The 26,647-nt window shown below is 37.0% G+C and overlaps 2 protein-coding genes across 4 annotated transcripts in view; both read left to right on the top strand.

Moving 5' to 3' along the window:
* The window catches only part of LOC139958882 (anoctamin-10-like), a 59,434-nt gene extending 33,231 nt beyond the window's left edge, over positions 1 to 26,203 (top strand). For all 3 annotated transcript variants that reach the window (XM_071956305.1, XM_071956314.1, XM_071956296.1), the window contains 5 exons: positions 16,159 to 16,368; positions 17,201 to 17,392; positions 18,743 to 18,874; positions 19,622 to 19,738; positions 20,487 to 26,203. In XM_071956305.1, the coding sequence (XP_071812406.1) occupies positions 16,159 to 16,368; positions 17,201 to 17,392; positions 18,743 to 18,874; positions 19,622 to 19,738; positions 20,487 to 20,537 (702 nt within the window). In that variant the 3' untranslated portion in view covers positions 20,538 to 26,203. The remainder of the gene's footprint in view (positions 1 to 16,158; positions 16,369 to 17,200; positions 17,393 to 18,742; positions 18,875 to 19,621; positions 19,739 to 20,486) is intronic.
* LOC139958929 (uncharacterized) lies at positions 172 to 10,976 on the top strand. Its single transcript, XM_071956382.1, has 7 exons — positions 172 to 857; positions 3,798 to 3,959; positions 4,272 to 4,562; positions 5,145 to 5,345; positions 5,454 to 5,658; positions 7,448 to 7,530; positions 8,476 to 10,976. Exons 3-5 carry the CDS (start codon positions 4,480 to 4,482, stop codon positions 5,536 to 5,538), a joined length of 369 nt encoding a protein of 122 aa, XP_071812483.1. The 5' UTR covers positions 172 to 857; positions 3,798 to 3,959; positions 4,272 to 4,479; the 3' UTR covers positions 5,539 to 5,658; positions 7,448 to 7,530; positions 8,476 to 10,976.
* Positions 26,204 to 26,647: the final 444 nt, after the last annotated feature.

The raw sequence follows: 26,647 nt of genomic DNA, 5'->3' as shown, positions 1-26,647 counted from the left end.
AGTGTCGACTGTTGTGGGAAGAGGCGGCAAAATGTTATTATTATCATGGAGACTACACTCCAGAGGGACGCTGTCCGCTCTATTTCGATCGTCGACTGTCAGAAGGCTGCATTATGAATGTTAAACTTATCTTCCGAACTAGTTAGTCATGTCTGTCTGACGCTGCTGCTTATCAATCGTTACTACCATTAGGGTAGTTGTTTGGAAGGTCGGAATTTCTAAACGTTGGAGAAAGATCAACCATGTAGGTCGAAGGTAAATGTATTTTAACCGATACGCGGCGGTGATAGTTCCCCGCCATCCGGAGCATGGAGGTCAAATCCGGGGTCAGAGCAGGGAGTTGTTATGGAAAAACTCCCTGGTCAGAGTCAATATATTTTATTCAGTACGCGGGAAATGTGGAAATCTCCCGCTCTACGTTATAGGTGTGACATGCGTATTTGCATTCTACTGTAAAATGTATACTGCTATTTACTCAGTGAAGTAAGCCGAATGTGCCGTCTACGTCGTTACATGTCGCAGGCCCAAAATTTCTTAGTAGCTGCATATATGCACGCACAGTAATTGCATTAATAGTTGAGACCGTTAACTTACTTAGCCCGATCTGATATTACAAGATGACTTCTCCTGACCTGGATACCGATGACGAGTAGGCCTACATTATCATTGGAAAATATCTTTCGTCAGGACTGTACCCTGAAAAGTCTACGATAAATCTAGAAAGATCGATAAGGGGAAGATCGAAGAGTTTTAGACTGACGGGAGATGCCGATCTAGTTTACGTCGGCCCACATGGCAACGAAGATAGGCCCTTGGCCAAAGCCCACAAAATTAAAGCTTACAAGAAGGGTTTGGCGGTAAGTGTATTATTTGTTTATTTGTATAAAACTTTTAGGAATTATTTCCACTGAAGAAAATGATTCCATAGATATGCATATAACTTGAACTAAGTGCATTGGCCATTTGGGCCTTGCAGATTATATGTATATTTTATTATTTGTAATCACCTAAGACTAAGAGTAGAACTGAAAAGTCAAAACTTTATTAGTGGTAGAGAATATCGTAATGCATAATTATTCGGCAAGACACGAATAGTATTAGGCTACTATAGGCTAGCCTACTGTAGCCTAGGTGTAGGACTTCGAGAGGTAACCCTATTTGCAAATAATTTGCTTTATTCAAATTCAAGCCACTCCGATTGGCAATCTCTGAAATAAAGCCTATTTGGTATAATTTTTGTTACTCTGGTAGCTGCCAAAACTCCCAGATCAGCTGTCAGTTACATATCAGATGTGTATTGTGTACCCATGCTACCATGAGTATACAAGCTTTTAATTTCAATAATGATTATGTGTTTGGAATTGCTAGGTTAAAAACAAAGAAATCTTCAGGATAGGACTTTTCAGATTTTCTGAAAGATATGTCCTGGGATTAGTCCCCTTACTAGTTAAAACACAAGGTAGCAAGGGAGAGGGGGGGTCCCTGTCTTGTCCATTTGGAGGATCAATTAAAGTAATAAGTGTTACTTTATTATCTCTTTCTTTTTAGAGGTTTTCCCATATTTTTTTAATTTATTGGTGCCGGGATGTGCACAGACACTGCAGCAGGTCAAATATATGCAATAGGTAATCAGTTGGCCACCTGCCCATCACTTCATTGTCAGAAGGTTAGCTGTGTTGGCTAATAATTTTTAATAAGTTTAATGGGCCTCTTTGCTGGTGATATTTTAATTATGCAAACATGTACATGGTTATGGTATGAATATTCATTAAACATTCTTCCACAGTAATTAAGGTTGTTAATATATGCACAAAACAATGTTGCAATTAAATTAGTGCAGGTTAAACCATGGAGCTATAAACCTGGGATTATACAGTAGCTCCATGGACCAAGTTTATATCATTTATATTAAATTTGCAATGTATTATCACATGTAGACACTGCTTGGTGATATACTGTAGTATTGCTAGAATAGTGACCAGAATGGACCTAAAAAAACTAATATAGGCCTAGTGTAATCTCTTTGACAAATTTGAGGGTGGGTGAATAAATTTCTATTCAGGAGGATAGCTGGTTGTGGAGAGAAACAATTGAAAAAAAAGCAAATAAAAATGCACAACAATTTGCTTTCGTTTTTATCCCACATGTTATCATGAACTTATTTGACCAAATGATAGGAGTATTTTGGTATAAGACCCTAATTTGAAAGAAAGGGATCTGAGAAGGTGGCTAAATCAATAGAAATATCAGGTTCATTTCAATTTCTGTAAGAGTCCTTGTAGGACACGAGTGGTGACAATTTCACCACCTAAGTATTATTTTCATCTGCATTTCAGCAGGAGGCACATGTACACCTGATTTTGATGGAATCTGCAATGGAAGTTGTGTAACATGTTTTTTTTCAAATACCTATCCTAGCTCATAGGCCTTACATGTTAATGGAATACATATGGACCACCTTATGCGTTCAGCTTATTAATGCTAGGCCTGGGTCGAAAATACTGTTCACAAGCAGCATAGTTATCACTAAATCACTTTTTTTTTGTCATCTAAAAGCAATATTTGTTTGCATGATTGTAACTGCAAAGTCATTCACCATATGCATATCAAGTTATCAACCGATGCTTAAAGTTTGCATCCCTTTGTTGGCCAGTGCAAGAGTATAAGGAGCATGTGTGGAGATTGTCCAGAGAATGAAAGATCTAGCTCATTCATTTGTTCTTAAAGTTATAATTTACTAAGCATATATTAAAGATGATCATGATGGTGGTACATTCAGTAGACTTAATGGCTCGCAGTACTGTCGGGAATTTTCATGTACTGCAGCCATAAACACAAATTTCGCTAAGAACACATTTTGGTATTTTTTTTTAGCTGCGTATAATTAAAGCAACAGGAAAACCTTTACATAGGACTTCATAATTATCTGATATGAATTTCAAAATGAAAAGAAAACTGAATTGTGATATGAAGTAAGAATGACACATGAACATAACAGAGTTCAGTAGTTGAATTGTTGTCATAAAGAAGTATCCGAGAAAATGTCCTAAGTACGTACATTCATATGCAGTTCATAACTAAAGTACCAACAGAGCCATATAGCCTTTTGTCCAAAATTCATCCCCAATGAACCCATATGCTTATTTCAACATCTATTTAAGTAAAATTTGCTACTTGGTTAATAACCAAGAAGTCTTTCCTTCCATACTGTAACTCTACAGTGTGAATTTCTGTCATTAATATAAAAAATTCTGCAAATTCCATTCAAAGATTAATTTGTAACATTTCTAAATGCTTACAATATATAGATACCAAAGTATAGGTTGTACCAATGTATGCTTCCTACATCAGTTAGGTGTAACCCTGTCATCTCACTGACAGATTCCAAGGCAATTTTCTGACTAACTATCAATCACTCATCCAGGTACTTATACATCTGTCCCCCCCCCCCACCCCACATTCAAAGGTGATGAAAATGGTTACCAGGCCTATGATAGTCCCTAGTGACAATTACCATCTAGATTGTGAGCTATATCACTGCATGTGACTTGCATCTCACTTCAGAGATTTCCCATTGGACTTCCATATAACAGTTGGGTTTGACAAGTCAGTAAGTAATAGGTTTGGTAATGAAGAAAAAAATTGGTAACAGAGTCTTCCAGTGTGAGTTACAATAAAAAATAAAAAAACAATTGAATGTTTAGCACTTTACAAAACTCAGATATAAATCACTTGAACATCAGTTCGTATGATTAGATTGTGTATGGTTCTGAATGCCATTTTACTTCTTTTTTTAGATGGGTGTGGATATGATTGGACCCCTTCCAGAGACCATCAATGGAAATAAGTACATCATATAAACCCTATGTGACTATTTTTCAAAATGGCCAGAGGCTGTTGCTGTACAGAAACAAAACAGCAAAAACTGTTGCAAACTTTCTGTTTGAAACCATGGCCAGGTAAATATCCATCTACTTTTGTTTCTACTTTACATGGAATTAGTTATGCAGACCTGCATTTGCACTGTTTTAACTGTGACCCAGAAAGCGGCCAAATGGTTACAGGAATTTATAGAAGTTGTTTCTTAAGTTAATGTCAATGAAATGTTAGTGGGATATGGTCAGTGCTTTTAACTTACTTTTGTTTTTAAATCAGTGCTGAAATGATTTCCTGATTAAACCATGTAGCCATTCTGCAGATGCCAGTAGTTCATTACATTACTCGTAATCAATACTTTAACAATAGTTATTTAAATGTTTCCATTTATTTAGATTTGGGTGCATGAAAATTGTCATCTCAGACCAGAGAGGAGAATTTTTTAATGCTCTGAACAAGTCCCTGTTTGACATGATAGGGGTAGACCACAGAGAATCCTCTAGCTACCACCCACAGACCAATGGGCTTGATGAAAGATTCAACCAAACTCTGCAAAGGTCACTCATCAAGGTTGTCAATGAAAACCAACATGACTGAGATGAAATGCTGTCTTCAATTCTCATGGGGTACCATACAGCCAAACATGGTTCAATAGGTCTTTCACCTTTTGCTGTGATGTTTGGAAGGTTTGTAATAATTTAAACCTGCCATTGCTGAATAGATATTTACATTTGCTAAGGCCATATACAGAGAAAAAGCAATCAGGGATAAGAGAGTTTGGACAAATCTTGCATAGCTACACCAGTCCTCTGTACGATAAAATCTAATTTGACACATCCCAGGTCCTGGGAAAAAACGCTAAATAGAGGACCATCAATAACCCAATTTAAGTTATAATATCTAAACAAATAAATATTAACCCTGTATATGGTACACTCTGCAGCAAGTACAAAATATGAACATTCATTAAACTGTAAATACATGCCCATTAAATTCAAAAGATACATGCAATTAATGCCACTGACATTGGTTTTGTTTTTCATATACTATATATTTATCATAATTGACTGGTATGCAAGTTGGACCTATAACAGCACAGAATATATATAAGGGTTTTATATTTGTGCTGGTTTGAGTATGTGATATGTGACTCAAATATCTGGTTCAATGGTCTTAATAGTGAAAATAAAATATATAAAAATTTATTTATTCTTCAGTCAACAAAGTGTTGTGAATAATTGAATGTTAATTTATCTTCATATATCCAGAGAGCCATTGCGACCAGTCGACATGGAAGACTCCATTGTCCAACCAGAAGCTCCTACTACAGACTGCAGCGATGCACAGCAGGAGAGGGTTTTTCAACTCATGTCACAGTCGCGGGACATAATCAAAGGTGTTGTGAAAGAAAATATTGGCAAAGCCCAAGAACGGCAAAAAAAGAATTTGGATAATAGGCACCAAAAAAGGTAATTATATAATGCTATGTTGTACATTGAAGTTGTAATTAAATGAATGGCAACATATGCATTGTATTATGATGTTTACGTATATCTGCTGGATTTTATTTTATTCAGAGCTTCGAAGTTGGTGCCAGTGTTCTGGTACGGAATGCTAGAAAGGATGCCCGAAGAGGAGGGAAGCTCGAGAACTCTTGGCTAATTGGGCCGTATGAAGTGAAGGCTGTGAATGAGAAAGTACTGTACACACTTATTAACAGTACCACAGGCATTCCTCAGAAGAAGAAATTCAATTCAATTTTACTTAAAGAATTTTGCACAAGTAAGATTTCTTTGCAGTTTTTTTTTTGGAGGGGGGGGGGGGTGGGGGGAGTAGGAGGATTGGCATGATTCCTCCAGAATTTCCTTAAAAATAATCAGCAACTTAATCAGTTCTGAGTATTTGCTGGCTTATGTGAGGGTAAAGTGCTGTAGCTGTCTTCACACAATAAATCAGTTTCGACTTAATGGCCTAACAATTTAACCATTATTGCCAACAATAATAAAGACGGAAATAAGTTAATTAAAAGAAAACTTCAGTTTCCTGACAATTGTTTTCAGAAATTAAATTTCATTTGTTTTAGTTTTGAGAAGATAATTTTATGTGATGTCAGTTTGAAACTCTGCAATTTAATGTTCAACTTCTGAAGAGCAGCTTTCCTGGCTTTGATAATAATCGTAACCTATTCATTCATGGCTGGCGTGTGTGTGCGTGTCTTTGTACCGCCCACATTGTAAAAATCGAAGCTTAGATTGATCCCATAGTTTGTGCAAAAGAGTACATTGTTGAGTACAAGAAGCGTATTGTATTGTTTGAGGTCAAAGGTCATTCGGGTCAAATTGTGAAACCTTGTAAACATGGTATCTTAATATTGGAAGCTTGGGCAGATCTCGTACTTGGTAAGATAGTGCATAACATTGAGTAAAAGAAACTGTTTGATTTTGTCGGAGGTCATAAAGGTCATTTGAAGTCAAAAAATGCCAAAGTTACCTCACTCCCCTCTAACCTGTCCCTACACTAACGCACCTTCCTAAACATAATATTTCAGAAGCTTGGAACGATCGCATATATGATATGTAATTGTACCACATTTAGTACAGAAGCCTAATGTTGTGGGCCGAGGTCATAGGCGTACGGGACCATTTCAGTTTTGGGGGGCAGAGAGTTTTGTGCCCGAAAGTTCCCGTGACACTATCTAAGCAGAGCGCCACCATCGGTTGGCGCGTAGCGTACAAGAAAATTGTTGGCAAAAAAAGCCTCTCAGATTGCCGGAAACGGCACATCTGAGGCCTTGCAAGTTGCATATAAACATTCTTTATTTTATAATCTCACATTTTAGAAATTTACACTTCCCCAATAATTTGGCAAATTAGAAGAAGAAAAAATGGTTACATCACTTTGAAGAGGAAAAATAGGACAGTATATTTTTTAAGCTCATATTTAGTTACCGTATTTATTATTTTAACACAGTACTCAGCTACCTCCAGAAAAACATACATTGTTCAACGACACGTAGGCGGGATAATGTCGCTGTGTCGGGTGAGACTGCAATTTGTCTCACAAAACAGTATAAAATGTAACAAAGAATATGATAAACCTGTATTTCTAGGTTTGTAGGCACTCCCCCCCCCCCCACCATCCATTCCATCAAAAAGAAAATGTTTCTTATATACACTCATGTCGGAGATGTCCAAGTATACAGTTGACTAGTTAGAAAAAAAATTGATCGCTCAAAAAGCATGGTAGCCCAGGTGAGCTGTGCTTACGGTGGTGTTACACAGAAATATTCGGGCATCATGATGCTAAATAAAGAAAATCAATGAATTGTCGGGCAAAAATTTGAAAAAGATTTGGGCAAGCTACTGCATATTTATATATATATATATATATATATATATATATATAGTTTCTCCTCTTAGGCTGCCCGAATTTTCAGGACTTTTGCCCGAATTTCTTGTCCTCTGGAAATTTGTTTTTTAAGACTCCCCCCCCCCCCAGGCCTATTTTTACAATTCATGGTTAAGTAAGTTTCCAGTGTGCTATGATTGTGTTCTTTGCTTTGATTCAACAGAGATCTGTTTGCAACAGTTTTTCTTCAAGTTCCACAAAGCAGTTGTATGACCAATTGAAGAAACTAAAAAAGTTTGAAGTACAGTAAGTGTTAAATATTTTATTAAAGTGGGATTATATGCACTCCATAATCATGCAGTTACTGATACCAACCTCGGTGGTATACATTGGCAGTTACAAGCAAAATTTTGTAGTGCTTAAGCAACTCTCAAAATTCAAGCAGAAACAAATATTGATTAATATTAATGATAAAGGTGCTCTACCTGTTACCTATCATCATCGCTCGGCCAACGCTTTGAGATGTTTCGCTACTTGTTGCAAACTTTTGTTGTGCTATATAGTAATGATATGTATACTTTCAATGGTTAAGCACTGCATTTAAAGGAACTTCTTATTGAAAAATGGGATCCAGTCCTTCTGGTCATATCATTGTTTGTAAGTTTATCGCCCTAAGCCTTGCCTTGTCATGAATTTTACTTTCTGTGATTGAGTGCTTGAACTGTTGGCCCGTCCTGCCAGAAAATTTGAATATAACACTGACTTACGTCGAGACGTGACCTTAGTGCTGCACATAGGTCACACTTGATCAGATCTCACCCTAACCTTGCCTTGATACAATACACAGGAATGCGTACAGACTTCAATAGGCTATCAACTTGCCATACTGTATATCTGAATGCTCGCATGCTCAAGGAGGATCAGATCCCACACTTGGGGATTCAAGTTGCTATACTCTGAATAATCGCATGCTTAAGGAGGATCAAGCAGACCCCACAAATGAGGTGATCAACTTGCTAGTCTGAATGCTCGCATGCTCATGGAGGATCAGATCTGTATTTGTGGCAATAAACAATATTGCTAGTCTGAATGCTTCATCTTGTTATTACCGAATGCTGCAACATACATTAATTTGAAGTACCCATTCGTAATGATTGCTGAAATCATGTTTTCACAGTAATATGTACTTTCTATTTAATTTCTGTAACTTTGAAGCAATGCTTACTATTCATGCGTCCTTTTTTTTTGCAGGCTGAGTTACCTCAATGACGTTCTTGTCTCTCATGCTGTGGACCATCTCTACCACCTTGTACCACCTTCAATATGATATGTGGTGTAAACATGCATTTTTTCAGCTTGAATGTGGTTACTTATTAACTTCTCTATTCAGTCAATAATTTTAAACTTTTATGTATAGGTATAGGTTGGTGCCAAGGGTGATCAGAGCATTTCACCAGGATATGAAGGGAGGCTATCCAAGCTGAATATGATGAGGTTGGAGATAATCAGGTGTTTGAGTATAACAACCAGTGGTTAAGACAAGAACTTGATAATTTATGATAAAAAGGTTTCTTTCTTTCGTGCATATCGTTATTGTTTGTCCCCCCACCCCCACTGATAGACAATTCCAGAAAAAAAAATCCCGCTTAAAGTTTAAGTATGTTTATATGTGCAAGATAGATTAAAAACAGCAAGCAACAAGAAAAACAAAGCATAAATGCCGTCAGATAGCACTTTTTGGAACCGGCAATAAGTGTCCTTATATTAAGCAATATTTAATTCACACATTCCCTCTGTTCAAACCACACTAGATTGGTTTCAATTCAATTCATAAACCCCCCCCCCCTCACACACACACTTCCACCCCCTCCATATATATCAAAGGGTCTGTTTTTCTCCCCCTGGCAAGGAGGAAAATGTGCACACAATTAGTATAATGAATAGAATTAGTATTTCTATTATCTTATAATGCATTTAGTAATGGCATTGTAAGGTTGAATCAAGAGCAATGTTCCCAGAGAACTCCAGTCAGAATGATGGTATAAGTAAATCCTGGGATTGTTTTTGTTGATTGTGAAGTTCAAAGGACTCTAAGGTGACAAAATTCTAACAAAAGTCTCACATAACAAGCATATATTTTACCACACGTAGAAATTAAGTTGTGCTATTGGTAGTTGTAATCTATAAACTCATGTGTCACATCCAGGACAGTAAATGGCAGTTAGTTCGTCTTTCTTCAGGTAAATGGAATTTTTACATTCACCATCTAATTTTTTAAATTCTGTTCTGCTATGCTTTGCTTTGGTCACACGAATAGGTACTAATTAACAGAAAACTGGCTAAAACAAGCAGAACAATTATCTTTCCAAGATGAGGGAAGCCAGCTCACTTGATATAGCATACATTCATTGTTAGTTCTAAGCATAAACTTAGAGTCGTGACGGTATGGGTTAGAAAAAAATGATTTGTCATATTGCGTCATCTCAATATCAATGCTTAATTTGTTTGCTGATTTAATAAACCTATGCGTTAATACTTGTGTGTGCGGTATGACACCTGGCTTCAAACACGCTATCTCTAGAAGGGAAGCTTGGAAAATATAAGATTTGGCATGTATGTGAATCATATTGACAGGGATGTAAGTCTTCCGTATTTTTACGGAAATCCGGTTTTTTTTTAATTGATTATATCCTATATTTTTGAGGTGGATGTCAAAGGGTAAACAGGGTTCAAGTTGTGAAAACCTTGTAAAAATTATAAGTTCAAGAAAGGAAGCTGAACAGATATCATATTTAGTCTGTAAGTATACCACATGGCTAAAAGAGGCCTTTGTTATTGTGGAGATTAACAGTGGTCAAATTTTGTAAACCTTTAAAACTTGATATCTCAAGATGAGGAAGCTGGAAGAAATCTCATATTTACTGTAGTATGTATCACATTGAGTGAGTACAAGCAGGCTATCAGTGGTCATTTGTGTCAGCATCTGTCATTGTGAATATACTGTTTGTCACTTCTTGCTGTATTACTAAAGATCAAGTGTGTCAGTATGTCCCATTCATATGAAAGGATACTCATGTTGGATCATAGAAACCACAGTCTGGTTTATGCATACATGCTACTTGACAGCTGTCCTCATATGCCATTCAAGTATATCAAGGCAAGTAACAACTGGGATATAGTTTCTTTATCTGTGATGCATTATGTAGTTGTTGCAACTGAATAAGCGTTTTCGTAGAAAAGGTCTTGTATCATGTAAGTTAACTAAAATCTCAATTAAAGATGCAGAAGTAGAACGCACTCATCATACAGTATATCTAGGTGTTTGTATTGATGACAAACTAAGTTTCACTGGTCATATAAGCAGAATACTTAAACGGGTGTACTTCAAAGTCTCAACTCTATCGTATATAGTTCCATATTTTCATGTTGATGTAAGCAAAAGAGTTTTTACTGCCAATATCTTACCACACCTAATATATGCTGTTTCTGCTTGGTATCACTTTTTACTAATTAAAGATAATAAGAGAATTTTTTTTTAAAGTATTGTTCTAGAATTTTTAATATAGATTTTAACTTTCTTATGAGTACTGTAAACAATGCTGCTAAAAATGAGTTCATTAGAAGTGTAAATTGCATACAGAGAAATGACAGACATTCTTTGCATACCGAACTTAACTCTCTACTTCGAGAAACTACTAGGTATAATCTGAGAAACAAAGCAATAACACCAAAATTCAGAATTAATGTGTATAGATAGTATAATTGTTTTATTTATCTTGCTGCTATTTTATTTACAAAATGGTAATCTGGATCATTTATTGTAGACAGCTGCACTTGTACGTTTTGTATATATATATGTGTGTATATGTATGTGTGTGTATATGTGTGTATATATGTATATGTATGTATGTGTATGTATGTGTATTTTTATTTTCAGTGTTGACTGGCCTTGGATGCTCCCCAGTAAAGGATTCAGGTGATTATACTGTTGACTGTGTCAAGACCAAACTTTTAGTGCAAAGAATATTTATTTAATGTCAAAGGAAAAGGTGGGCCAAATATGTAGACAAAAGCAAGAGAAATGTTAACTGATACTAAGTTGTGTGAATTGTGTACAAATATGATTTTACTGGCTTCAGCTTGCATTTCCCAATTAGCCCTAATAGATTTTTTTCCCCAACATTTGAACAATAGTCATTGAGATACTTTGACTAACACTAAACAATCTGAGTGTAGTAGAACTGGTTCTTACACAGCCTCCTTTCCCAGTATTTATGTTAAGCCTGATACTTAGTGTGACCAGCAGCATGTCATTTGAAGGTAGTCTGTATTGGCCACAAAGTTGTATTGTGACATCAAGAAGTACTTTCCTTGAGGTCTTTATAATCTCCAAATTTTTCTCAGACATTTTAAAAGAACATGCAAAAGGACAGAATGTCCCAGTGAGGTAAATTTCCTACAGGTGGTACAAAAACAGTTTAATAATTTTGACCATAGGTGACCATATTTTAGTATCTGGCATATTTGAAGCCAATGCAACATAACTTTCAGCTGATTTTTGTTGAAAATAATTGATATAGCTTAGAGGCCTTTATGCCCATTAACAATACATCGTAGCAACAAACGTTTTTGGTGTTTATCAATACCAGTTGTGCATGGTGAGATATTCGTTTGGAAATACCTTCTAATGAATTATGCACTGCCTGACTGCAGGCAATATATCATGATTCGATGGTTGACATGTCATGAACACACGAAAACACCCTACACAAACCCTCTGCTCCTATACCATATGATTTTATTTTGCTTCCAAAGTACCATTTCCAACCAGCTAGGCATTGCCCAATCTTAAAATATATCACATGAAAAGGAATTCCCAAGTATTTTCACCATAGTTAACATTCACAGCCTGTCAATAATTGGATTAACAATAGTCTACCTTTAATTGATTGCCTGACCAACAAATACTGCTAGGCTACAACTGTGGACGCCAAAGCATGGTTTACTTTGATTTATGTAACCTTTTTTCCCATGTGAATGTCATTTTGTCTTGAGATCCCCAAGATTTCAAAAGTTACTAGATGTGAGGCTATCTGTTATTGTCAATGGTTGTCAAGCATTAGTATTAAAAGTAGAAGGGAAATTGGATGATTTTTATAAAACAAAGTATTTGAAACAGCTTGTACTAAAAATAAAGAAACAGATACAGTTGTTCTATGTCACAATAGACGTAGGATGTTGCACGAGTCTTGCAGCACTTTTGTCATTGTTTAGAAATGTATTTATCTTATGCAGCAGAGAAAATGAAGGAGAATTAAATTTGCAATAAATTTTAAATTAAATTGATATTTCCATTTATTTGTGTCTGTCCAAATAGTATCATGCAAGAAATCATTAATGACCATATATTTCAGCCGTTCATCATGTAGCGAAATTGGTCTAAAGTTCCTCAATAAATCCTGCCATTAAGAAATGCAATTAAGATGAAAAGGCATACTCCAAAGAAGCCTTGCTGTCCTGTTGTTTTTGCACTACGTTTCCATACAGAAGAGCTTGTAGGACACATTTATCCGTGCTATTCTCTCATCCTGTCCACGCGGACAGAAAATCACCACACACGGACGTTTTTTCCTAGTTAATAGTGTCCGTCCGGACAGATAATACTGTCCGCCGGACACAATTCCCCCCGAGAAAGTTGTCCTACGGACACAATTCCCGTGGAATAGTGCCCGTGAGACGCCCGGACACTATTCCCTGTCACACCTGCAGTGACCTGGAAGATAAACATGTGGCTATTTTATAATTGGTATAGGAGAGTTTATAGGTGTAGGTATAGGATAGTGTATGCAGGGAGTTGTTATATAGAAATAAAAGAAATGAAATGAAATAAAAACTCCCTGGTTAGACTATGGACATTTTACCATCAATGGTTATAATTCCATGGGCTTTACATAGACTAACAAGAAAATAATATATAACTTATTGAATTCGTATTAACATCGTGTATAGCAGAGATGCCAAGGTCAGATTTTTTTAGGCGGGTGAAAATTGTCTCTGTCGTAACGGTATTATTTTTCACGAATCGTATATGTAACGTTGCTTTCAGCCGGGCATATTTAGCACGATCGGCTTTCAGTAATTTCCGATCCTGAGATAATTCGCATTTTGGTGTGATGAAATGTATTTCACGCTAGCAATGATACACTTTCACAGGAAAAACTCTGTGGGCCTACAATGCGGGAGATTCTTCAAAATGCGGGAGTTTTTTTGGAAAATGCGGGAGCTTCGGACAGGTGGGCGGGTGAGCGGGAGACGACCCGAAAATGCGGGTGACACCCGCCCAAAGCGGGTGACTTGGCAGCACTGGTATAGGAAGTTATATACTTGGCTATTTTGATGTGATCTTGAAGCAGATAGGGAGCTCAGCTTTTAAAATAACAATTACCGGCTGGAAGCTCGGTACTTATGACCGATACACTTGGACAGTTGATCGATCTATAATTACATTGTTCACGTTCAGTGGTCTATCAAGGTACAGTAGCCTACACATATCCAAGTTGAATGGGAAGTTATTTAGTATGTTATACAATGTACATGGTATGTTGTAGCATGATGAGAGAAAAGGAGTTGGTATTCTTCCCTTTAGACTACAAGCGTAGTGATATCATTCGAAAAAAAAATAGTAATAACAAAATAGAGAGGTTTGAAATTGCGAGGGTCTATATATTATTATTTTTCTACTCAAATCTGCGTAAGATTCTCCTGAGGCTATCAGGATGAATTCTATTCTAATCGAAAGCTATGGCCGCCTTCTGACACATCCAGTTTATACCCCCATTATGATAGGTTACTATCGGTTACTATAGGTTACATACAGTATTCATTTAACTTCATAAATGACAACAGAGCAACCTTGGATGAATGTTTAGTTCTTTTGATCTATAGTTGAACTACATGCTTGTTCAAAGTGAAATAGAGAGTCATATACTGGCAAGAAATTCACAGTACGAGCATTGCCTTGTAAACACTTTTAAGTACATGTTGGTTCAACTTGCAATCTAATGCATCTTATTGTGTAGAAGAATCATATTAGTTATCTATGGAAGTCAAAGGTCATTTGAAATAGTGAGCAAAACTACATAGAATATAGGGATACCTTTGAATCTCGCTTAAAAGCTGTAATTGAAGTTGACTCTGTCACAAGCTAGGTGGTTGTAGCATACAGAGTTAACTCTGTCACAACCTAGGTGGTTGAAGCATACATAATTAACTCTGTCACAACCTAGGTGGTTACAGCATACAGAGATAACTCTGTCACAACCTAGGTGGTTGTAGCATACATAATTAACTCTGTCACAACCTAGGTGGTTAAAGCATACAGAGTTAACTCTGTAACAACCTAGGTGGTTACAGCATACAGAGTTAACTCTGCCACAAGCTACTGTAGGTGATTGAAGCATACAGAGATAACTCTGTCACAAGCTAGGTGGTTCAGCATACAGAGTTAACTCTGTCACAAGCTAGGTGGTTGCAGCATACAGACTTATCTCTGTCACAAGCTAGGTGGTTCAGCATACGGAGTTAACTCTGTCACAAGCTAGGTGGTTGCAGCATACAGAGTTAACTCTGTCACAAGCTAGTTAGTGGCAGCATACAGAGTTAACTCTGTCACAACCTAGGTGGTTGTAGCATACAGAGTTAACTCTGTCACAACCTAGGTGGTTCAGCATACAGAGCTAACTCTGTCACAAGCTAGGTGGTTGTAGCATACAGACTTATCTCTGTCACAACCTAGGTGGTTGTAGCATACAGAGTTAACTCTGTCACAACCTAGGTGGTTAAAGCATACAGAGTTAACTCTGTAACAACCTAGGTGGTTGTAGCATACATAATTAACTCTGTCACAACCTAGGTGGTTAAAGCATACAGAGTTAACTCTGTAACAACCTAGGTGGTTGTAGCATACATAATTAACTCTGTCACAACCTAGGTGGTTGTAGCATACAGAGTTAACTCTGTCACAACCTAGGTGGTTCAGCATACAGAGCTAACTCTGTCACAAGCTAGGTGGTTGTAGCATACAGACTTATCTCTGTCACAACCTAGGTGGTTGTAGCATACAGAGTTAACTCTGTCACAACCTAGGTGGTTAAAGCATACAGAGTTAACTCTGTAACAACCTAGGTGGTTGTAGCATACATAATTAACTCTGTCACAACCTAGGTGGTTGTAGCATACAGAGTTATAACTCTGTCGCAACCTAGGTGGTTACAGCATACAGAGATAACTCTGTCACAACCTAGGTGGTGACAGCATACAGAGGATAGATAATTTACCTTGAAGACTTTTGATATGTTACCCTTAGGCGTGCACCAAAATTTTACCATGAACAATGAAGAAGAGACATTTGAACTTCTTGAGTTTTTCCATTGAAAACTTTACAAAGTTTCTGGTATGAGGTTTGAAGCTTAAAGCATGAGTATAATAGAACAATGAAAGTATAACCACATTCATAGACCTTTTAGTTAGATTGAGGGATTTCCCAGTCAGAGTCATGCAAAGATTCAATCCAGCACAAAATGCTGTGGAATGATATATCCTCCTCCCCTTTAACCACTGCACCCCTCCCTCCCCCTACCCTCCCTCTCCCTCCCCCGTCGCCCCAAAAAATCAGATCACTTCCACCACAGTTAAAATATGTTATTTGTCATTTTAATACTCTGAAACAGCAGCTCATTTGTAGAAAATATCAAGAAATACTTTTATGATATATTATCGATGTTATTGTACTAAACTTAGTGGAGCAATGTATTGTCATACAATTTTTCACAGTCATTAGTGACGATATCATGCTAACATTCAGGGAGCAATACAGAATATTTTAATGACTGCTCTTAAAAAGATTTGTTTCCGTTCTTGCTTTTGACTCAACAGTATCTCGGAACACTTCTCATCGTCCAACAATTCATCGAGCAATTCCTGGAGACGGCTCTACCTTACCTGGTGCTGAGGTTCTGGAGAGGTCACAAGGAACTGAATGGAGATGCAGCGCTATCCAAGAAAACTGATGAAGAGAACGCAAATTTGGAAGATGCCAGCAACAAACAAATCGCAGAAGAACAGGGCAAGATGGATGTTTATCCAGTAAGAGACTGCAATATGGAGAATTTCGTTTTTTTTTTTCTTCTTGAACTAAATTAGCCATGTTAGTGACCTGCAATTCACAACAACTGCACCCTCTAGTTACCATATCTAGAGCCTCCTTTCAGCACCCACCTCTCCCGGTGACACTCGAGACTTGGTATTCAGAAATTGTTGGTGATATCTTTATTAGGATCCAAGGTTCCTGTTTGTTCTTTCACCATAAGCAGATTGAGTAGGCAGCCGAGAGGAGCTACCTGTCCCATATGGAATATTGGTCTGCCTGTCCCATATGGGATATCTGGGTCTGCAGTTTGAATTGTACCTGATAGCAGCCTATATAGCCAATATTGCAATCATGCAAGGGATGGGACCATCTGCTTCTCGATCCTCCCGTTTGCAACAGGGCCTGCAATCTACTTCTGCCCCTTGTTTTTTCAGAGCCCAGTGGTGGTCGAACTGGGCCCTGCCTCCAGTTCCTGGTCATTGCCAATTGGCATTGCTGGGGCTATTTCTGGGCCCTGACTTCACAGCCTAGGTGGTTACTACAGATGGTTGATCAGTACATTACTGTGTTGTGCAATCTTCTGCCATGTTAAATTTTCCATTATTCATCTTACAACTGTTTTTTGGTAGCTAATTTGCATATTTAATGACCACCTCCATTTGATTTACATATATTACCAACTGCAGAACAATAATGAAGTGTAAGTTACTCTTTCCAGGGTATTTTAGTTTATACCCACAAACAGAGATTTCTGCATTAAACTACATACGTCCTAACCTGATGATTCTTAAATGGTGACATGTTTGACTAATTCTCATTTGTTGACAGGGAACCTTTGACGACTATCTGGAGCTGTTCCTGCAGTTTGGCTATGTCTTCCTCTTTTCAGCAGTTTACCCACTGGCTGCTGTATTTGCCTTACTGAACAACGTGATAGAAGTAAAGAGTGACGCCTTTAAACTTACCAAAGTTTGCAGGAGACCGTTTGGACAAGCAATGGCTGATATAGGAACTTGGCAGGTGAGAATTATTATTAACTTTTATTTTTGTATGATTATTATATTTTTTTTAGGTGTAAGGTGTTGTCATCTATTTTTCTGTTTCTGAGATATGCAGAATAAAAGAAAAAGAAGAAGTGAAGGTAATTGCAAAGCGGTTTGCACCCTACCCGACTGAATGTGGAACCAATAGAGAAATATTAATATAATCATGGGTGACCCGGGGAGTGAGTTGTTCCTTCCGACTACAACTGATCGATATTTAGCCAGTTTTAAAGTCACATTGGATCCAGTAGGTGGTAAAGGTGCTGCTGTGTGCAGTTCATGGACACAACTTGTTGCGAGTGACCTCAACAAACAAATGTCGTTAAAACAAAGACTGTCTTTCCGTGTGCATTCATCAGTTGTTCAGTATGCAGGTGCCAGGAGTACAAACAACAGTCTAGACATGTTTGGGTCTTCTTCATTCAGTCAGGCATTGTGAAGTCATCTTATGCCAGAGGTTGTAGCCATAACCGTCAGTTACTCACATGGTGGTACGGTCCAAAATATATTTGACTAATTTGAAACTACATATTCAACGTTAAATGATGACATTAACTCGAGTGTAGTGTTCAAGAAAAAGAACAATTTAGAGAGCTTGTATCAATACTGTAGCTTTTAAAAAAAACAAATTCAAGATCATAGACGTTTAAAATATGCTTTTCATCTGGAATGTTCCTCTACTGCTATATTTATGTTTACTCCTCAGTGTTGATGTAAATGTTAATTAATCCATTGTTTTATCAATTCTAGTAACTCACCCAAAACATGTTCCCTTAACTTCATGTGAACAACAGAGCACCATTGTATGACATCCAACACCGTTTTGTTTTTGACATACTTGTAATGTACTGAATAGATGTTTCTTTGAGGCTAGCATGTCTTGTTTTCCAGATTGAGTTTGGTGTTGCATTTACGGAACTGACAGAATGCTCTGTTGCTTAGATTACATAGTCCAGCCACTCTAATTAATCAACCTCAGCTGGTTAAAGGGTAATTTCTTAAAAATTAAAAAAGTGGTACAGAAATACCACCTGAACTGCTAGCAGTGTTTTTAACAATCTATTAACATATCAAAATGAACCTGGTGTGCCTTAAGTCCCCCTTCTAAGGAAACCATTGAGAATAAATAAATTTAATTAGTGTGGTATTTACATGACTACATATGGATTGATATATATGTATTACATGAAATCAAAATGCATTAGTGTGATTCCTATCGGCATAGTTCACTCTGATGCTCACACATGAATTTGGTGATTTTTTTAAATTTTTTTTTTTTGTGGATAATAATAATAATTTGCATTCCATATACCATTCTCATTTGTAGGTGACATTTGAAATAATGGGCATCATCGCTGTCTTGACCAATGTTGCTTTACTGGCCATGTCACCTGAGGTCCAGGAACTAGTATCCCATCTCAGTACAGCAAAGTTTATTTTACTATTTGTGGCTGTAGAGGTATGGACCATGACTTATATAATTACAACATTGGAGATTGAACTTTTATGTACAATTCCCTGTACCTCTGCTTAAAATGTGAAGTACATCTCATCATTAAATCCACTCAACCTTTTGTTGAAAGAGAGGTAAAGTACCTCCCTTTGTCTAGCACGGCAAGCATTAATAAGCCAAGTATTATTGACAGGTGTAGTAGTAGTAGTAGTATAAATCCTGTTAGGATCACTGCTGTGCACTCCATGATCATTTCCAAATTTCCAAATTGAGTTTGAATTAATTCATGACCTAGTCAAATTGTGTGTGATTTATTTTCTTGCTTTGAGCTTTTTATCAAGTTCCATCAAGTGCTCTTTATTAAATGCTAAAACCTAAACTTCATTGAAAACCTGTAAATCCTGCATAATACTGCAATATTGCAGGTTAGGAAGCCATGCAGTGGCTCATTTGAAACCATGTCTGTGTGATTTACTTGAATGACATTCTATGGTATATCAAGCCTTCTTTTGTCAAAAAGTGCTGAGAGAAATTACAAATCAGGTGTGCTCATTCTGTCATTGATAAACAACATATCACAAACTTTGCCAAAAGTTGTTGAGAGTGAGCAAAAAAAGCTGTCTTTTAATAACAAGATTAAAGATGTTTCATAAAAAGTTTGCCCTCACAAGTTTCCTGAAACTTGTCATGTTTAATTCATATAATCTTTACAGGGTGTGGTTGCTTTACTTTCCCTGCCTCTTCTCCCTCCAGCATGTCTTCCTGGCTATTAAGGCAGCCATAGCCATCCTTATCCCTGACTTACCAGACTGGATGGAGGAAGAGCTTGCCAAGGAGGAGTACCAGTCCAGACATGCCCTAAACCAAAAGGTAAAATACTTTCTTGTCTTTTATAAAAGTAACATGCTCTGGCAGACCTGTAGTGAGTCTGTATTTTTATTCTAGCATTGTTGTAATCCTCCTCCGACTTGCGGATCTGTACTCGTCTTCTTGCTTGGGACATTTTCAGCAGTAATCAAAAGAACAAATTCAAGAGTGTTGTACACGTGTACTCATATTGGTACTCATACTTAAAGTGAACTTACACTTATACTAGTACTCAGGTTAGACTTGTACTAATACTACAAATCTGTGCTCAAGACTCATCTACCAGGTAAAGACATAGATGGACATCCTGTGGTATGTCGGCCACATGTCTCAGGATGTCCTGAGTGGGGAATCAACCTCTGTTTGGACAGTCAATGATGTTTATAAGTTTGTCTGAAGTAAGGACATTGCAATGTTTTCTTATATAATTCCAGACTGTCTTTTTTATCAATCTATGATTGGCAGCAGCTGGTATTAACTGTGGCTTTACACAGATCACTACCCTACTTTACCTAGAAATACAAACTCAATTTCCTGTCAATGGTTACAGTTTACCCACAATGATAGCTGCAACTTCATGTGCGTTGGTTACAGTGAAGCCTCCACATTAAAGTCTATCACATTCAGTCATGAAAGTAAAATGGTCATCTCAGCTATCAGTCCACGCATAAAGGTAGATGCGATTAGAAAATTTTTAAAAAATTAATATTTAACCTCTTAAATTTCTTTTTCACTTTTATTCCTCATGCAGAAAGCAGCAGAAATGGAAATGAGCTTGTCTGAGGAAAAGAAAGACATGTGATCAACATTAAATTAATATTCATGAGAGACAAATTTCATCTCAACTGAATATTCATGAGAGAAAACATCTCACTTTAATCTGGAATTTTGGTAGCAATTAATATTTATTTCTAATATTTTTATGAGGCATTTCTCTACAATTCTTTTCAATAATACAACTTTTTCTATGGTCTTTTCATGATACCACTTTCTATATTTCTTTCTTAAAAACTATTAGATTTAAACTCATTTCCTGTGATTGAAGGTTTCACGGCATGCTGGCTTTCTTGTGTCTTTTCTTTCATTCTAACGATGCTTTATGGGATTGCAAGTTCTTGATAATGTTACAGGGCATTCTTGTATTCTACATCCATGCTTATATTTGTAAGGTAAGAGTAAAGAGATAAAAATTTGGTTAAAATGTAGTAGTAGAGGCTACTGTACATAATAAGAATTTAATTATCACCATACTATGAGTAGCTGATTTGTCTTTATAAGAAGTAGTCTGCCTAATATGCAAAAACAAAACAAAAAATAATCTGTTGTTTGTCTAGAAGGTTAGTTTCAAACAGATGATTAATACCTCAAGAATATTTGCTACTCACAGTTATCAATAGTAACTGTGAGATGAATGTATGGCATAGTGTTTAGAAGTGATTAACCACACCACACCACAACAATTAGGTTCTTGGCTCAAAACCTTGTGAAGGACTGAAATTGCTACTCTACAGTGTCATTGAGTGGAGTCTTCCATTGTTTCAAGGATGGGGACTTGAAGTGGCCTGCATCATGATTTTCTGAACACTTATCATAAAGGGCTTGGTATATACTGGTAGTCATCAACAAGGCAAGGCTTGGCATAAACCAGTAGTCATCAATAAGGCAATGCTTGGCATAAACCAGTAGTCATCAATAAGGCAATGCTTGGTATATACTGGTAGTCATCAATAAGGCAATGCTTGGCATAAACCAGTAGTCATCAATAAGGCAATGCTTGGTATATACTGGTAGTCATCAATAAGGCAATGCTTGGTATATACTGGTAGTCATCAATAAGGCAATGCTTGGCATAAACCAGTAGTCATCAATAAGGCAATGCTTGGTATATACTGGTAGTCATCAATAAGGCAATGCTTGGTATATACTGGTAGTCATCAATAAGGCAAGGCTTGGCATAAACCAGTAGTCATCAATAAGGCAATGCTTGGCATAAACCAGTAGTCATCAATAAGGCAATGCTTGGTATATACCAGTAGTCATCAATAAGGCAATGCTTGGCATAAACCAGTAGTCATCAATAAGGCAATGCTTGGTATATACTGGTAGTCATCAATAAGGCAATGCTTGGTATATACTGGTAGTCATCAATAAGGCAAGGCTTGGCATAAACCAGTAGTCATCAATAAGGCAATGCTTGGCATAAACCAGTAGTCATCAATAAGGCAATGCTTGGTATATACTGGTAGTCATCAATAAGGCAATGCTTGGTATATACCGGTAGTCATCAATAAGGCAATGCTTGGTATATACCGGTAGTCATCAATAAGGCAAGGCTTGGCATAAACCAGTAGTCATCAATAAGGCAATGCTTGGTATATACTGGTAGTCATCAATAAGGCAATGCTTGGTATAAACCAGTAGTCATCAATAAGGCAATGCTTGGTATATACTGGTAGTCATCAATAAGGCAATGCTTGGTATATACCGGTAGTCATCAATAAGGCAATGCTTGGTATATACCGGTAGTCATCAATAAGGCAAGGCTTGGCATAAACCAGTAGTCATCAATAAGGCAATGCTTGGTATATACTGGTAGTCATCAATAAGGCAATGCTTGGTATAAACCAGTAGTCATCAATAAGGCAATGCTTGGTATATACTGGTAGTCATCAATAAGGCAATGCTTGGTATATACCGGTAGTCATCAATAAGGCAATGCTTGGTATATACCGGTAGTCATCAATAAGGCAATGCTTGGTATATACCGGTAGTCATCAATAAGGCAATGCTTGGTATATACCGGTAGTCATCAATAAGGCAATGCTTGGCATAAACCAGTAGTCATCAATAAGGCAATGCTTGGTATATACTGGTAGTCATCAATAAGGCAATGCTTGGTATATACTGGTAGTCATCAATAAGGCAATGCTTGGCATAAACCAGTAGTCATCAATAAGGCAATGCTTGGCATAAACCAGTAGTCATCAATAAGGCAATGCTTGGCATAAACCAGTAGTCATCAATAAGGCAATGCTTGGCATAAACCAGTAGTCATCAACAAGGCAATGCTTGGTATATACTGGTAGTCATCAATAAGGCAATGCTTGGCATAAACCAGTAGTCATCAATAAGGCAATGCTTGGTATAAACCAGTAGTCATCAACAAGGCAATGCTTGGTATATACTGGTAGTCATCAATAAGGCAATGCTTGGCATAAACCAGTAGTCATCAATAAGGCAATGCTTGGCATAAACCAGTAGTCATCAATAAGGCAATGCTTGGCATAAACCAGTAGTCATCAATAAGGCAATGCTTGGTATATACTGGTAGTCATCAATAAGGCAATGCTTGGTATATACTGGTAGTCATCAATAAGGCAATGCTTGGCATAAACCAGTAGTCATCAATAAGGCAATGCTTGGCATAAACCAGTAGTCATCAATAAGGCAATGCTTGGCATAAACCAGTAGTCATCAATAAGGCAATGCTTGGCATAAACCAGTAGTCATCAATAAGGCAATGCTTGGTATAAACCAGTAGTCATCAATAAGGCAATGCTTGGTATATACTGGTAGTCATCAATAAGGCAATGCTTGGCATAAACCAGTAGTCATCAATAAGGCAATGCTTGGCATAAACCAGTAGTCATCAATAAGGCAATGCTTGGCATAAACCAGTAGTCATCAATAAGGCAATGCTTGGCATAAACCAGTAGTCATCAATAAGGCAATGCTTGGCATAAACCAGTAGTCATCAACAAGGCAATGCTTGGTATATACTGGTAGTCATCAATAAGGCAATGCTTGGCATAAACCAGTAGTCATCAATAAGGCAATGCTTGGTATATACTGGTAGTCATCAATAAGGCAATGCTTGGCATAAACCAGTAGTCATCAACAAGGCAATGCTTGGCATAAACCAGTAGTCATCAATAAGGCAATGCTTGGCATAAACCAGTAGTCATCAATAAGGCAATGCTTGGCATAAACCAGTAGTCATCAATAAGGCAATGCTTGGCATAAACCAGTAGTCATCAATAAGGCAATGCTTGGCATAAACCAGTAGTCATCAATAAGGCAATGCTTGGCATAAACCAGTAGTCATCAACAAGGCAATGCTTGGCATAAACCAGTAGTCATCAATAAGGCAATGCTTGGCATAAACCAGTAGTCATCCAAGATCATCACATGATCAATGGAAACAAGAAGGCAATCCATGGAGATGCAGATCTCATGACAACATTTTGGTATTTGACAACTGATGGTATCATCACTCTGATTCCAAAAACAAAAGATGATACCCATCATATGTTTGCTAGTGAACCAAAACTACCCAGAATGATGGTGATGCATCCAGTGTGGCCATGTCATGATGAATAAACTCTGGCTGTGGATATAATGTCCATTGGGACTAATTACATCAGGGCAGTAGTATGTTTACCAAGTGGGTGGGTTGAGTATAATGTATCACATTTCCAAATGACACTGGCAGTATGTATCGGTTCTTCAGTGGTCAAACGGTAAAACTGAAGTTCACAGAATCTCGTCACCTCTTCAGCTCAGTATAGAGCAGAGAGGGCGACATTGCACATACAATGTGTCTGTTACAATAAGATCGTGTCGGGATGTCTGTACAAGAAACAGCCTCAGTTAAAGAAATAGTGTGATGATGACCTAAGGGTTACACAATAGGGCATTGATATATATTGAGGTGACTAAAGCGTGTGAACAGAACATATTAAAGGTGTGTGCAGAGGTAATACAACATGAGTTTGAATATTAGCAAATGTTCATAGTAACACAGGTGCATGTGTAAAGCACACCTTGTCTACTCTCTTTAGTGCCCATGAAAGACCATTAATATTGGTAATAATGTCACTTCAGAGATGGTTCAAAGAACAATACATATCATTTAGGTCAGAACACATCTGATAGCGCCCTCTATTGAGACAATGCTGGAGAGCCCTCAAGTCCCAGCTCCTTGTCTAGTTTTGATTCTTTAGTCCAGCTGGACCCTCATTTATTTCAATATATTTACAAAGGCATGCCATCAGATTGGTGGAGGATAGGCTGAGTAAAAGAGGCTGGATACTATGTAAAAGTCAAATGAGACTGTCAGAAACATCACTTCAATAGGATACAGATGACCTATTGTACTTGATATCAGCATATGATATGGACTTGATGCAGTGTAATGCTATCTTTGGCAACTCCCAATAAGATGTTAAAAGTTTATAGTGGTCATGCAACTCTCATAATTATGCATCAGTGTAACATGTAAGATTGTTATTCATTGGCAATCGTTTCAGAGTCTTCATACCAAGTAAAATCCGAAATTACAGTTGGGTTTGACAGTAGTTTTTATTCTAAATCAGTAAATTAATTAACAATTAGTTAACATATTGGGCATATTTGATCAATTCTCAACACTCTCATTAAAATATTCCATTTTACAAATATATTTTCGTACTTTCACTGCATGTTTTTACTCATGTTAGTTACGATATCAACAGACCAGTTTACCTAGTAATGTATTATTGAGTGAAAAGTAAGTTTTGTCTTTGAAAAATCCAAATGTCGAGTACTCAGGTCAATGCTTTCTGTCATATTCATATTGCATCGTTTTAATATCAGGGAAAAGTTTTAATATTAAATTTTATTTTTCAGCCCAAAAAGAACACTACAAAATTATTTCATTGCTTGCTTTGATCAATTAACAACATGTACAAAAGCAAATGACTCTAAATGTAACATAAAGGTTTAATAGTTTTTGTGCATTCCTGAGCATCAGTTCTAAGTTATTGGGGTTGGGGGGGTCACACAACGAACATATAGGTTCTATGTATTCGGACAACGATCACACAACGAGAGGTGCTTTTCAAGTTGAAATTTAATATTATCATTGAGGCTTCCATGTATCTGTACTATTTATAATTGACAATTTGTTGATACTTCATTACATTTTCTTGTTCAATAACGAATTCATTTTTCCCTTCATTTGGTAACTTTTAGGATTTTGTTAGAATTTAATTAACCCAAATAGCTAAGTGATTACAAAGGCATTTCCAATAGGCTTCTTTCTTTATTCAAGTCTATTTGTATATCAATATTTAAACAAATATCAGCTGTAATGTATGATAAGTTTCTAAAGGCAATGAGACCATTTTTGGGTGTCTTCTCTGCCCCATACTGTTTATCTATGCAAACAAGATACAAACTGATTCACAGGAATTTTCCCTCCGTCAACATCTTTGTTGAAGAATGGAGTGGACTTTATTATTTTGATTCCATTGAGTCAAAGAGCATTCCAATCCACAGAAATGTTTTTGCAATTTTATTTCATTATTGATACATTATAATTTTGCCTTCTTATGGTGAAGAGATACTTAAATATTACATTCAAGAGTTGTGAAGGATCTACATTGCTAATAAATGGTGGCGGTGGTGTTGCTGGTATAAACAGTTCAACATTCATTATTTTCCTTTTTGTGTATTAAATCTGGTTGGTCTTGCAAACATCTTCACTGCATGTACTTTATAACCTCTGACTATTGAACAGAGTTAACATAATGAGTCTGAGATTAATTGCTAATTGTTACCAAACTCAGTGTCTACAGCCGTAATAATCCACCTGCTTCCGTGTGGCTGAAAATTAAAACACCAGCATCTCCAGGCAACACGGTACTTACCACACCCTTCGATAACTTGAGACCAGCTTTATGCTCCAGTTGAGAGTCGACTCCAAACAATCACAGCTGGTGCTTGGAAGATGATATTGGGAAGGGGGTTCATCTTACCCATTTATGGTTGCCAGATTATTATAACTGTTGTGCTGCTACAGCAATAAATAGCTAGAAGTTATGCGTATTTGTCTTGACGGTGAGAACCCTGCACTGTACACAACAACAATAT

Source organism: Apostichopus japonicus, chromosome 3, assembly GCF_037975245.1.
Source record: "Apostichopus japonicus isolate 1M-3 chromosome 3, ASM3797524v1, whole genome shotgun sequence".
Lineage (NCBI taxonomy): Eukaryota > Metazoa > Echinodermata > Holothuroidea > Aspidochirotida > Stichopodidae > Apostichopus > Apostichopus japonicus.
This window is presented reverse-complemented; position numbering and strand designations above follow the sequence as displayed.

Excerpts from the sequence above, each read along its gene's own strand:
- LOC139958929 (XM_071956382.1), top strand. The coding sequence starts at position 4,480 with ATGCTGTCTTCAATTCTCATGGGGTACCATACAGCCAAACATGGTTCA. Across the intron at positions 4,563-5,144 it reads TTTGCTGTGATGTTTGGAAG|AGAGCCATTGCGACCAGTCG; the intron begins GTTTGTAATAAT and ends TCATATATCCAG. Across the intron at positions 5,346-5,453 it reads GATAATAGGCACCAAAAAAG|AGCTTCGAAGTTGGTGCCAG; the intron begins GTAATTATATAA and ends TATTTTATTCAG.